At 40.4% G+C, this 13,209-nt stretch overlaps 1 protein-coding gene across 3 annotated transcripts in view; it reads right to left on the reverse strand.

The window, feature by feature from the left end:
• Window positions 1-13,209, reverse strand: part of UPF3A (UPF3A regulator of nonsense mediated mRNA decay) — a 508,452-nt gene that overhangs the window by 38,213 nt on the left and 457,030 nt on the right. The window contains exon 9 of one of the 3 annotated variants that reach the window (XM_085620493.1): window positions 12,136-12,374. In XM_085620493.1, the coding sequence (XP_085476619.1) occupies window positions 12,136-12,374 (239 nt within the window). Of the gene's footprint in view, window positions 1-12,079; window positions 12,378-13,209 lie in introns of all 3 variants that reach the window. The other 2 variants (XM_085620494.1, XM_085620492.1) reach the window with 2 other exon arrangements.

Here is a 13,209-nt window from a genome sequence, read left to right on the forward strand (position 1 = left end):
CAAAATGGGTGTAGCATTGTGATGTTTTTTAGAAAGTGTGGCAATACAGGATGATAGGACATTTGGCAATGGAAGAAAATGTAGTTTTTTGTTTCATATGAATCAAGAAAATAGTGATTTTAGCAATGTATTGATGGGTGCAGGGCATTCTTTGTGAATAAAAAAACAAAAGCAATGAGACCCGCTGAGATCACACCTTACTGGATTTCTGTGGCACTAGTTTTTAAATATGCCTAACTTTTGGGTGATTCCCCTATGTACTCAGTGTCCCTAAAGTGTACCAGTACCTACATACCAAACTTCTGTTAAGGGTGATTTAGGAATACACTTAATATTAAGATTTTTGCTGGCTGTTTTTCAGTGCATTACTCCCATCCACACATGTGGAATACCATTCTTAATAAGACAAAATTAGCAGTGAAGGGTGGTAGCAAATTGCTTTTATCCTTGATAATGGTGAACATTTAGAGTTACTATTGTAAGTAATTATCAGTAAAATATATTTTTTGCTAAAATATCTGCATAATTGCCAAGCATTAGGGGCACTGCAAATTTCTGGAAGACCCAAATGTTACATATCACTGATAACCATTTTCTACATATTTTGTTTTTCTGTGTCAGGTGATGCATGGCTGGTACTTAATGAAAAATCATGGTACTCATGGCTCAGTTGTTGACTTTGGCTACCATGTTTTCATAAAACTATAAAACTGATATTTTTCTATGACGGGAGTGTTCTTGGAGCTGATCTTATGGACTAATGGAAAAAACTCCGAAAAATATGGCAGCCTCTGACTGACCACCTTCTAGGGATAAAAGGAGGTCCAAAACGTTCCCTACAATTATGAGCATTGGACTTGACTTATTGAAACTTGGGATAACCGTTGAGACTTGATTCAATGTTGTAAAGGGTTGGGGATTTTTGCTTACCTCAAATGTAAATATATAGGACATGGCCATCCACATGAAAAGGGAAGGGGGAGTTTTTTGGGGGGAGGGGTTGCTGGAGAGGGGATTACAACATTTAAAAATTAATGGGATTACGCATATTAACTGCTGAATATATGAGATGTTCGTGCCCATACTCTTCTTTAAAAAAAAAAAGGAAAAAATACTCATTCACTGAAATCATTTCAGACAATTTGCCTGTTGATTCAGGATTCTAAGGCAAGTGAACCACTGATATTGATAGGTCCGTCACCAAGCCACACAAACAGATATTCTGCAACTTCAGTGACAATGATCTTAATCTCATGCCTCATGTTGGTTCAGGCACTGTATGGTTCTGTTGGCTGCTTGATTTAGTACCTTGAAAGTCATCAGGGGCGTTAGAAAGGCTTTAAAAGCCAGATTATTTTTCTTCACTTCCATGATTGTTGTTTTTTTTTTTCTTAATTGTGTGAACCACGCTGCTGGCCCAAGGGTTGTAGGCGAAAGCTGTGTCATAAACTATTCTGGTTGTTTGCAACTGGGCACGGCCGGCCCCCTGGGGTTGTAGGGGACATGCTGTGTATTCAATTGAGAAGGCAGTATTAATAAACAGAATTGATCTCTAAAAGTCAGATGATCTGCCCTAAGTTTCAAGTAATGAACCAGGTGGAAAACTTTATCGACAGAGCTGCTAAGTGAGTACCCCATCATGAAAGAAATATATCTGTCACAGTTTTTGGGTTTGAGGTTTCTTCTGAAATGCAATAGAGTGTTGTAAAGGTCATGTCTTCCAGTGTTAACAAGTGATGAATTGCTATTTCATCAAATGCACGTTTCTGGCATGCGCATTTGTTCTGTAATGTATAATGAATATGTTGTAGAGTTATGATAAGCCACATCATGCAAAAAAAACATTCAGTAATTATTTAGTGATTGCTTAGTTCAGGAATTATTCCAGGAATGTCATCAATGTTATGTGAGTTTCCCTCCATAATTCAATTATTTTATCTATTTTAATCACTTGCTTTTAGGTTTCTTTATTTAAGTTTTAGTTTCTTAAACACATACAGGACAGGTTCCATTTTAGCTGCAGTCTCCATTTTCACTAACTTGTTCACCTTTGGCCCAAATATTGCATGCCATTATCTTTCATTGAACTAATGAAAGTGTCAATTCATCTAAACAATGACTTTGCAAACACCTAAGCTAACATAAGCCTGATATAGGTTCCTTGTTATCTCTGTCTCCAGGTTAGACAGAGAACACTTTAGGTAAACATGAGCTAAAGGTTGAGAAAATTATTAAGGGCTTTTTACAGAATTTACATAGTTTTGTCTGCATGATCATTGGCCTGTGTTTTCTCTGACCTAGATACTGCATGTCACTATCTTTTTAGAAACCTGTGAAGGTGTCAAATCATTCAGGCGACAGGTAGCATGTTATCTATATTTTAAGGTAAGATAACAACAGTAACAAACAATGCAGTCTAAATTGATGCATTTGTTTATACAAGGGTTCTCCAAAGTCGGGCCTAGAGGGCCAGATCCATGCCAGATTTTTAGCATATACCCATTTAGATAAATGTAGTTATCTTAAAAATCTGGCATGGATCTGGCCCTCCAGGCCGAGTTTGGAGAACCCATGCATCTTAAAACAAATATACTAATGTATATATTTTATGTCATACATTACTCAGGAGAGATAAGATCCATGACTGATATTATAAAAGCTTCGTAAGTGGCTATAGAGAGAGAGAGAGAGAGAGGCGAACCTTCACCCAGGTTGCAGATTCAAATAGGCACAGCACCAGATTCCATCTTGACTAAAAATGCATCTAGCAGGACTCTCAGAGGCTTTGTGAAGCATATTGCCTTCACCAACTGGTGCCAGTATTGTGTTCTCACAGAGACACAACCTCCTTCACCTGGTGCTCAAAATAGCTGGTAATCTATTCCAAATAAACAACAAATCATGTTGTCCAGGTATACGCACCACCTACGAAAAACAGGCTTATTATTTATTCATCTGTTAGAACTAGCTTAGAGGTAGCACAGTGAGGGTGTTAAGGGCTACACATTTTGGTGATGTTACGATTTTTCCCTGTTTTCACTGTTACTAAAATGTTTAGCAGCTTTCAATTCTCAACATCTGTGATGTTACCAATACAGTGTGCACTAGGTCCTGGGTTTTTAAAATAACTATTCTGAAATAAATATGTTGAAATGCAAATTCTGTTTCTAGAGATCTTGAGTGTTTAAATCATTATTGAGCGATTGTTTGGATTACCTCTGCTCCCTGTTTGTAACCCTAAAGCATTGACATCACCTCAGCTATGTACTGGGTGGGGTCCGGCAGGTCTTCAATAACTTGTCATTCACATTCAATTGTTGGTGCATTGAACTAAGTTAATTTGTGTCAACCTTGAGTGTTCAAACACACATTGTAGAGCTAGACCAGAGTCTTACTTTATGCTTCAGGAGGGTCCTGCTGAACGGGATACCATGAAGCAGACCGGCTTATCTGCACCACCATGAAAGAAATTTGGCTGTAATTGAGATGCACAGCATGTTGTTCAAGTTGCTGTCCTTCTCAGTTTACTTATTTTACAGACATTGCTAGAGAGGTCCCATCCGTAGTCTTACAATCAGAACAATAGAAATGCACAAAGATAGGGACTCTACTGGGAAAGATAGTCTGATGATTAGGGGTCTTCAGGATAAGTTGACGTTTTTCCCAGAATGATTAAACACTCTCTCCTCCAGACGAAAAACATTCACTTCACTGTCTAAAGTTGCCCCCAGACAGAACTTGGTTAGGGGATGTGACTGACCACTGGATGTTTATCTGTACCCCCTACAAACTGAGGCAATCAGCGGTCAACCATGCTAACCACAATCCGGAAGAGATTAGTATTTATCATGCTCAGTCATTATTCACAGAGATTACGCTATTAGGAGACTTTAGCATTTGATCCTGTCAGTATCAAGGTGCTTAATTCATTGAGCTTGCTCAGCCTCTCCCAATTGTTTAATGGCACCACCCACAGGGAAGGCCATACGCTAGATTTAAAGTTTAGCACTACGAACAGGGTAGACTCCAACATACAGTGGAACTACCCTGGACTGACCACCATAAGGTTCTACTCAATATGGTCAATATGCAAAATTGAAAAGAGGATCTTTAGCCCAGTTAACCCTCAGTCACTCGCCACAATTAGAATTCAGCTACATCTATGGCTTTTAATAAAAACTTTAACTTGAGGAGGCTGTTACAGAAGCTGGTAACATTAACATTCTTAATTAAAGTAATGACAAAACTAATAAACTTAATTAAATTCTCACAGTAATTTTGAGCCACAACTTGAGTGCTTAGTTTCACAGGCCCTCTCAACAGAAAAGGAAAAAGTGAAACACTTCCAAAGGATATGGTGGAAAACCTTTCACCTTTTTTATAAACGTGAATACAATAAGCAAATGAGTAAATATAAGCGTTTTCTAAATGTTTCGCCAGGAAGTTGTTATCACAACAGGACGCGCTGTATCTCTTATCATGCTGAGCACACCGATGTTACTTATATCTACCTGAAACACAACGCCTTTTTATCCATTTCTTCATCATCTCTATTTGGACATTTATTTATATTTATACATTACGACTAGGACTGTCATTGGGAACAGTCCTGTGAATTAGCCACATTTCGGCTTTGGACTTGAAATTTCATCTTGAACTTTGGTACATATATATTTTTGATGGATATAGGCTTTTGACGCTTGAGCTGCCCTGAAGAAGTTCAATTTTAAGTGGACGAAATACGTTAGCTGATGGTCTTTTAAGAATTTAACATAATATAATAAAGAAAGAAAAAGATTAACCTATGGATTTCACAGACACTGTTATTTATAAGGAAGTGTCATATGAGATTGTTTTGTGTTGACATTATTTCAGTTATATTTTTCGGTCTACATGTGGTGCTGCTCTCATTGTGTAATGTTTGTCCGATACTCCCTGTTGAAGGAAATCACCGCTGGGCAGGGGGTGCATGTGGAGATTTACACTCTGGTATATTCGATTTAGTCACAAATGACAGAGGTGATTGACGTGTTGGGTGCTGTATGTATTTCTTTTGGTCTACTGCCCACTTTTTCGAGCAAGTAAATATAATCATCTTGTTAAGAAGAAAATAACACCATTTTCCCCAAAAGATAATTACTGCAAAAAAGTATTTGCAAGAACTTTTTAAAACACTGAAACAACTGGGTAGTCCAGCGTCCATTAGTAATAATATCATTCCTTCCCAAGAACTAGCAGATATTCTATTTAATGGCTTCCATAATAAAGTGAGTAGTATTGGAACAACCAGGCATCAAATATCCAGATGTTGAAGGGAACTGAAATTAACAAAGATTGCCTACTTACTAAAAAAAAAAAAAAAGACTTATCTTTGTTCGCTCCCCAGTTGAGGAAGGATTCCAAGGTATTAGTAATCTTAAGTAAACTTTCAGTTTTTCCTCTGGATAAATACCCTGAAGCATTAATAAAATCTAGCCAAAATATCACTATTGGAGATTATTCTTCCTTTCCAAGCAGATATTGTGTGTCCTTTATTGAAAACCCTTTCCTTAAACTGAAGGATCCTGCAAAATACCAGCCACTATCACTGCTGCCTTACAGGGCATAACTACAGGAAAAGTTTGCTTCTATCCAGTTCCAAACATTTGTGGAAAAAAATTTATTAGGAGATTAGTCTGGCAGGTTTTAGACCAGGTTTTGGGACCGAACCAGTTTTTACCTCGATCAGACAAGACCTCAGAATGTTACATGACAGCAGAGGTTCAGGAGTATTTACAATGAAAGACCTAGCCACATTTGATAACAGTGACCAAGAAACCTATTTCAATGCCTAAAAACACAGCCATGAAAGTCACAGCTCTTGAGCAGTTAAAATCTTTGTTCTCTAGCAGAACCCAACACGTATAAATAGTGTCTTTCTCTTCTGTGCCAACACTCTATGATGGGGATTCCAACAAGGACCAGCTGTCTCTCCATTACTATTCAATCTCCACATACAATCCCTGCCCTTACTTTTAAAGAACATTCAATGTCATTACATAGCTATACGCAAACACAAGCCAGATAATGACAAACCTATAAAATGACCCTGGAATTCCGATTACTGAACTCGTTTCCAAAATGGAGGCCGTATGCACATGGATGAGCCAAAAATATCTCAAATTAAATCTACCCAAATCCGAGATACTAACAACACAAAATAAAAGAAATTACTGGGACTCTTTTCTCTGGCCTTCTTCAATGGGAGTTTGCCCTAACTCGGTCTCCACAGTCAGGGATTTGAGTATGCTATTAAATTGTGAATTAAGTACTGAATCACAAATGTTCAACATGACCTAGACCTGTCTGTTTCAATTAAGAGCCCTCCAAAGAATATTCTCCTATCTCTTATTTTACCCACAAATTATTGTGGACAAAGCATTCATACAGACCCAGACTGTGTCAATTCTGTTGATCTTGGCCTTCCTTAAAAAAGCAACTCCCATCTGCAAAAATTCCAAAATGCCCTGCCCAGAAGCATTTTTAATTTGAAAAAATTGACTGTGTATCAAAATGCATACGCCATATACACTGGCTATGTGTTGAAAAACCCATTGTTTTTAATTCAGCTCGCGTGATGATCAAGGCCCTAACTTCCTAGAAAATAAATTCAGGAAATACATGCTTCACGTGTAATCTAAGATCGCAAAATAAAGCAATATTTGAAGTTACTTAACCATACAATTTGATGTGCCTCTGCATTCACTAATCAAGGAACTCATCTGTTGAATAATCTACCCTTGGAAATATAAACTTTTTTATTATTGATAAAATTCAGAACATCCCAGACGAACTGCCTATTCTCCAGATATGTTTCAGATTGATGAGCTATATTTCACAACTGGTCAAAAACCCTCTCCTACAGCACCAAACGACTTCACTGGAGTGCATGGTGCACACATCTAGAAATAAATAACATAGTCCTTCTCCACTTCTTGGGGACTGTAAGCCTTTATCAGCCAATCATCTGAGCAATCAATCAATCAATCAATCAGGGGTTTGTAAAGCGCGCTACTCACCCGTGAGGGTCTCAAGGCGCTAGGGGGGGAGGGAGGAAGCAGGGGGGGAGGGGGTGAGGAGCAGCTCCGGATCAGTTGAAGAGCCAGGTCTTGAGGTCCTTCCGGAATGTGTGCAAGGTCAGGGAGCATCTGATGTTCACAGGGATCTCATTCCAGGTCTTGGCTGTGATGTAGGAGAAGGCTCTCCCGCCTGCTCTGCGGATGCGGATGCGGATGTGGATGCGGTGGACCTCTGCCAGGGCGAGGTTGGCAGAGCTGAGGTTCCTTTTGGGTATAATCTTTCGTTGAGGTATTTGGGCCTGGAGTTGTTGAGGGATTTGTAGGTGTGGGTGAAGAGCTTGAAGGTGATTCTCTTCTTGACGGGGAGCCAGTGGAGGTCTCGTAGGTGTTTGGTCATGTGTTCGTGGCACGGTGTCCTGAGGATGAGTCTGGCTGCGGCGTTCTGCATTGTTTGGCGTTTGTGTAGAAGGGTTCTGTTGATTCCAGCGTAGAGGGCGTTGCCGTAGTCCAGTCTGCTGGTTATGAGTGCGTGGGTGATGGTCTTTCTGCAGTCAGGGGGGATCCATTTGAAGGTCTTCTGGAGGATGCGCAGGCAGTTGAAGCTGGTGGAGGTGAATGCGTTGATCTGGCGGTTCATGGAAAGGGAGGAGTCGAGAATGATACCGAGGTTTTGTGCGTGGTCTGTAGATGTCATTGGGTTCCCGAAGGTCGTGGGCCACCAGGTGTTGTCCCAGGTAGAGGTGCAGGGTCCGAGAATGAGGACCTCGGACTTCTCGGAGTTGAGTTTCAGGCAGCTGTCTTTCATCCAGGCTGCCACGTTCCTCATTCCTTCTTGGAAGCTGAGTCTGGTCTCTTTGGGATTTTTCGAGAGTGAGAGGATGAGCTGGGTGTTGTCGGCGTAGGATAGGGTGGATAAATATTCCTTTCCGGCGTAGGATAGGGTGGATAAATATTCCTTTACGTGATAGGAGGACTGCTACTAATACCATGCATTTCGAAAAAATCAGGGAGGAGAGTTCAGATTAAATGGATGCACTGAATATTGATAGTGTAATTTTGCCACTACTAATCTACAGTACTTCTTTGCAGTTTTCCCTTCTGTGGATTTGGATCTTCTTCCTTTGTTTCTCCTTCAGATCCTGTAATTTCTCATGAACTCTTGTGCCCTCATGGTCTTAGGAAGTCCCCTACAACATTTATTTTAAAAATCCACATTCCTTTACAGAATGTGAACACTGTAAGCAAACCACTCATACCTGGTGTGGGTATGTGACAACCTTTTTACTTCCACAAGATGGGCACTTTACAAATAAGGAAGGCTCTCTGACTAAAAAGATCTGTAGAATGGTGACAAAAGGCACTTCAGTTGCGTAGATGATGTAAATGTAAAGCAGAAGACAAGCAGAATTCATTCTGAAAGAGCTTTTCGAGAAAGAAAGGTGTAAACGCACCCAGAATATTTTAGAATTCCACTCACTTGAGCAGGGGAAAATAAATGATTCAGAGAGGCAACTGCCAGTATGAAGTATCATGAGTAATGGAAGCCCCTTGAGATTTATAGCAATGCTGTTTTCTTTTAATAAAGTAAGCCCATCAAGTTGCACTTTTCCTCAATGCTTAGACATGTAGGCAGCAGTTTCTGTTATAGGTGCTGCAATGTAGTTTTACGAATGTTTTTTTAGTAATATATACAGTCTAAAATGTATAACCTATAAAATATTTCCTGTAAAGACTTTTGGAGGCTGAATTTTCTCCCACTATAAAAAATATATATGTGTTGATATGAAGTGTACCAGAGTTCATGCATGCAGTGGGTAATTATTTTAAAATGTATGACTATCAATGAAGATCCAACACACAAAAGGTGATGGGAGGAATGCCTGCAACATTCTTTAATTTAATTTATGGCCTGGAAAAGGGATCTGACCATTAAATTATTTCCACCAACAATTCCCTGCATGCCTGTGTTCCCTTTATGTAGACATGCAATGTGTCAGTATGAGCCTACACTCCTATGTTGGAAGCCAAAACAATCAGGGACTTTTATGGTCATTCCACTTACTGCCCCTTTGGTTGCTATAAAATTCAGGACTGGGACATTCATTGTTATATGTTTTCTATTTATTTTGATATTTAGGTAATAATTTAGTGTCATGATAATGCAATGATGTTGCCTTGACGTGGGACATGTAATGAATGTTAATTGACTCTTTTCATGATGTTGTTTCTCTGTTGATGACAGTTGTATGTAAAATAAATGGTAATCACAGAAAATTAAATGGTGTGACCACAAACAGAAACTTTAGTGTTGGTTAAGTAGAGTCATTACTGGCACTTTCTTGTTCCAAAACGTTTAGAAAGTTGGCTTTTTCCTGCCTTAGCCATTTAGTGCCTGCAGCCAGGTCACAAGACTGGGCGTTTTTGACAGTTGGGCTTGGTGTGTTCCTCCTAAACAGCCACATAAAATAGAGAGCTTTGGTGTGCCGGGATGGGTGATCACTGACAGGATAGGAGGGCTGAGTTGGGCCCAGCCCTACTTACATTTGAATACGTTGTGTCCTGGCTCCACACAAGGGGCTGCATAACTCATGCAGTTAGCCTGGAGCCGGTGCAGGGGAGGCAGAAAACCTGTGCACTACAAAGCAAAACCTCTAGAAGCTTCTCCCACTTCAAAGGAGGCACCTGGTATCAATTTGGACTCAGACTCCAACTCTTCAGTATACTTTTTGGCCTGTGGAGACTCTGCCAAGAAGGAAGACTGCTGTGCTGTTAAAAGGACTGCCACTCTGCTGAACTACTGCCCTACCTGACTAGTGCCTTGCTGGACTGCTGCTTTGCTGGATTGCTGACCTCCTGCCTTAGTCAGAGGGATTGAATCTGCACCTGAACCTAGGACTCCCAGAGTGACTCCAAGGGTTAGTTTGCTGACTTCCTATTAAGAGACAGCCACAGAGACATAACAGGCTCCCAACCACCAGCACCCAGACCCAGCTGGAGCAAGTCCCAGAACCCTAAGTGGTGCCCCATAGGTCCTGGACCCTGGGCATTGCCTCAGAGAGGCTGAACTGAAGTTTTTGGGTTCTTCACAACCGCAAATGGGCCTGTCGGTGCCAAAACCTTGTTACTCTAACAGCCTGCCAATGCGAACGTCTGTGAGCCTGACCCTTTGAGCTACATCATCGACCGCACACAGTGAGCACCACCAGGACTACCTGCTCACAACGTCAACAGAATCTTTGTGCTATAACAACAACCATACAGGACACCAGGCCTGCTCTACACGGTACATCAACGACAGTTTGTGCACTTCTCTGCTCCTCGAGGCGCCCTCCTCTATGAAATGAACTCTTTGTGCTGGACTGAGAAAGCAACTTTTAACCAGGTCTCTGTATCCGACCTGCGTGCCATCACAGTTGGTCTGAACTTATAACTTTCTTCCAGTCTCCTACAGCCAGATAGCCGGGAGTTGCGCTTTTGGCTTTTTGGAGCTATTTTCACTTACATCTTTAAAATTGCAAATCTCCGGTTTAACTCATTGGATTTTTGTCAGTTTGGTCTTCATTTAGTTATAAAATATTGCTCTATTTTTCTAAATTGATGTGAAACTTTTCTTGTGTTGTGTTTTCACTTTATTACTGTTTGAAGTGCTGCATTAATACTTTACACATTTCCTCTAAGTAAAGCCAGAGGGTTAAACACAGGTTAATTTGGAGTTTGCTTGTGCCTCACCCTGACAGGGATTGTGGTTGCTGCTTGAGTAGGGTTTAACCCCTCTCAACCAGTTATCCAATTTCTCACAAGGAGGAAATTCTAGAATGGCAGGAGGAGCTTCATGTGAAGAGCAATAGTCTCGAGGATCTAAGAAGTATTGGGCCTGAGTGATTCAGTATTGCGCTGTCAAGGCATCAAACTACAAAGCATTTAATCTCTCAGTAGGGCTTGCCCGAATGTTACTCGTCCACCTTTGGGAGCTTGAGATTGGATTAGGGTGCAAATCCCTGCTCACAACTGTGGCCTCCTTCAGCATGGCTGGCGTAGGTGGAATCTTGTTCTTTTTTTTAACGTTTGTGTAGTTACTGCTCAGGCGGCCAACCTTGATTGCTCTTACAATTCTTTCCTCTCTTATAAAGGATATTTATGCAGTCCCAGGCAGTATCCCTGCCTTTAAAAAGGTGCATGACTACTGCTTAAGTCAACAACTCTCACTCTTGCCCACCTGGCATAACTGTACTCATTTGATCCCTCTCTACCTTGTGCATGTTGCCATATGGATTAGTGGGCATTCGCAGATTGCACTCCATTCCCAGTGTGGATACCCACAGCACCCTGTTGCCCCTCTTTTCCCAGGTGTTTATCATACTAGAGACCAGAAAACATAACACGAAACCTGCAGAGAAAATTCTAACCACCAACTAATTAGAGACAAAATAACAGCGCCTCTCTAGCTGTACATGAAAGAAACCAACACACTTCTCACAAAGGATCACAACAAATGCAACAATCTGCCACACACCACACACTCCCATTGTTTTGCCACCCCACACGGAGCATAAAGTGGCACATAATACAACAATATAACACAATACAATCGTGCTCGAAGTGTTTGCTGTCAACCCAGTCCAGTACACCCCTTTCAGGGCACTCAGCTCTAACCAGCTTTCCTTAAATTGAAATGAACAATGGTGACATTATCAAGCTTTTGTTGTCGTCATTTACTCTCCCATTACCCAAGCCCCAGTCTTTCCTCCCTGTTAATTATTTACAAATGTGTTCACTGATTAAAACACAGTTAGAAACACTGAAAATAATTGCTTCCAAAGGTTTAGTAAAAGATGTTGCACACTGTGTGATGTAATTCACCAGAGTGTGTACACAAAGACCAGCTCTAATATAAATATTTTATAAGAAGTATGCCTTTTTGTAAAAAAAAGCGTGTTTATAATTTTTTTCTGCACAGGTAAAAACTGGGCCATAGGGGAATATTTTTCGAATGAAAAATTATCCCAAAAGAATAAAAGAACCTTATTTCTTATTCGCTCCTTTTTGGATGCCATGTCATCACACTTGTCCTCTTTACCCAGTTTGTCAAGCGACTCCATACTGAAGCTGTAGTTGTGGCTCCCCTTCTTCCCTCGGTCGTGGTTATATCCTTTTCCCCATTTGAAATCTTCTTCATTTCTTCTCACAAACTTCTCAAACTCATAGTTTGTCCTGTGTTTTCTGCCATCATCCAGCCAATACCTTGGTCTTTCTGGTTCTTTCTCATGAAACCTCTTCTCCGTATCCCTTTGCTCTTTGTCACTTTCATTTTGAAACCTGCTGAAAAGAATGTAATAATTACAAATGTATCTGTACACCTAGGTGAAACTCAGTTGCACAGATAATGTCATACATGAAGGCAAAATGCTATTCCTAATTCACGGAATTAAAAAAATGGTGGGATATTGCCCTCTTAAAAGGGATTTTCACACACAGAAATGCCATCAGTAAAGTGGCATTTGAATATGGGCAAAACTAATCACTAGTGGCTATATGCAAGATCCAAAGAGTGTCCACCAACAAAAGTAAAGGAAAACCCAAAAACCTGCAGGTTTCTGGGTAGTCACAAACGTTTTGCAGGTTGTATCCCACCCTGAAAAAGTGCACAGATTTACTCATGTTTGGGGTGCTTATGTAAATGGACCAGAAAAAAGCAACGTATATGAGGAATAAGGGCAAAAGGCTTCTCAGATAGAATTTTTTTTCCTAAATGAATATTTATATGATTACTTCTAAGACGCTACAACAGTGCCAGAGGTGCAGATGTACTCCTTGAATTCTTTGAATTTCATTGAAATCTGAATTTCACTCAAAATGTAGGCCTACGTCTACATCAGTAAAAACTAGACTATAAACCCCTGCATTTTCAGAACTGCGCCCATGTGTTTTATAACTGTTGACTCATAGAACATACTAAATCTATGTATACCACCTTGTTTGCTACATCTATCGATCTATCGATCTATCGATTTAGTGTAAAACATGAAAACACAAGGAAACAGGTCTTTTGCATCTATGAACCCAGGATCTCAAACAACATCCCTGTTTCCAACCTGCTCCAAACTTACTCCTGCTTAGGGAGGAGCGGAAGATGAGTCCCTTTACAGAACAC

This window comes from Triturus cristatus, chromosome 8, assembly GCF_964204655.1.
Source record: "Triturus cristatus chromosome 8, aTriCri1.1, whole genome shotgun sequence".
Taxonomy (NCBI): Eukaryota; Metazoa; Chordata; class Amphibia; order Caudata; family Salamandridae; genus Triturus; species Triturus cristatus.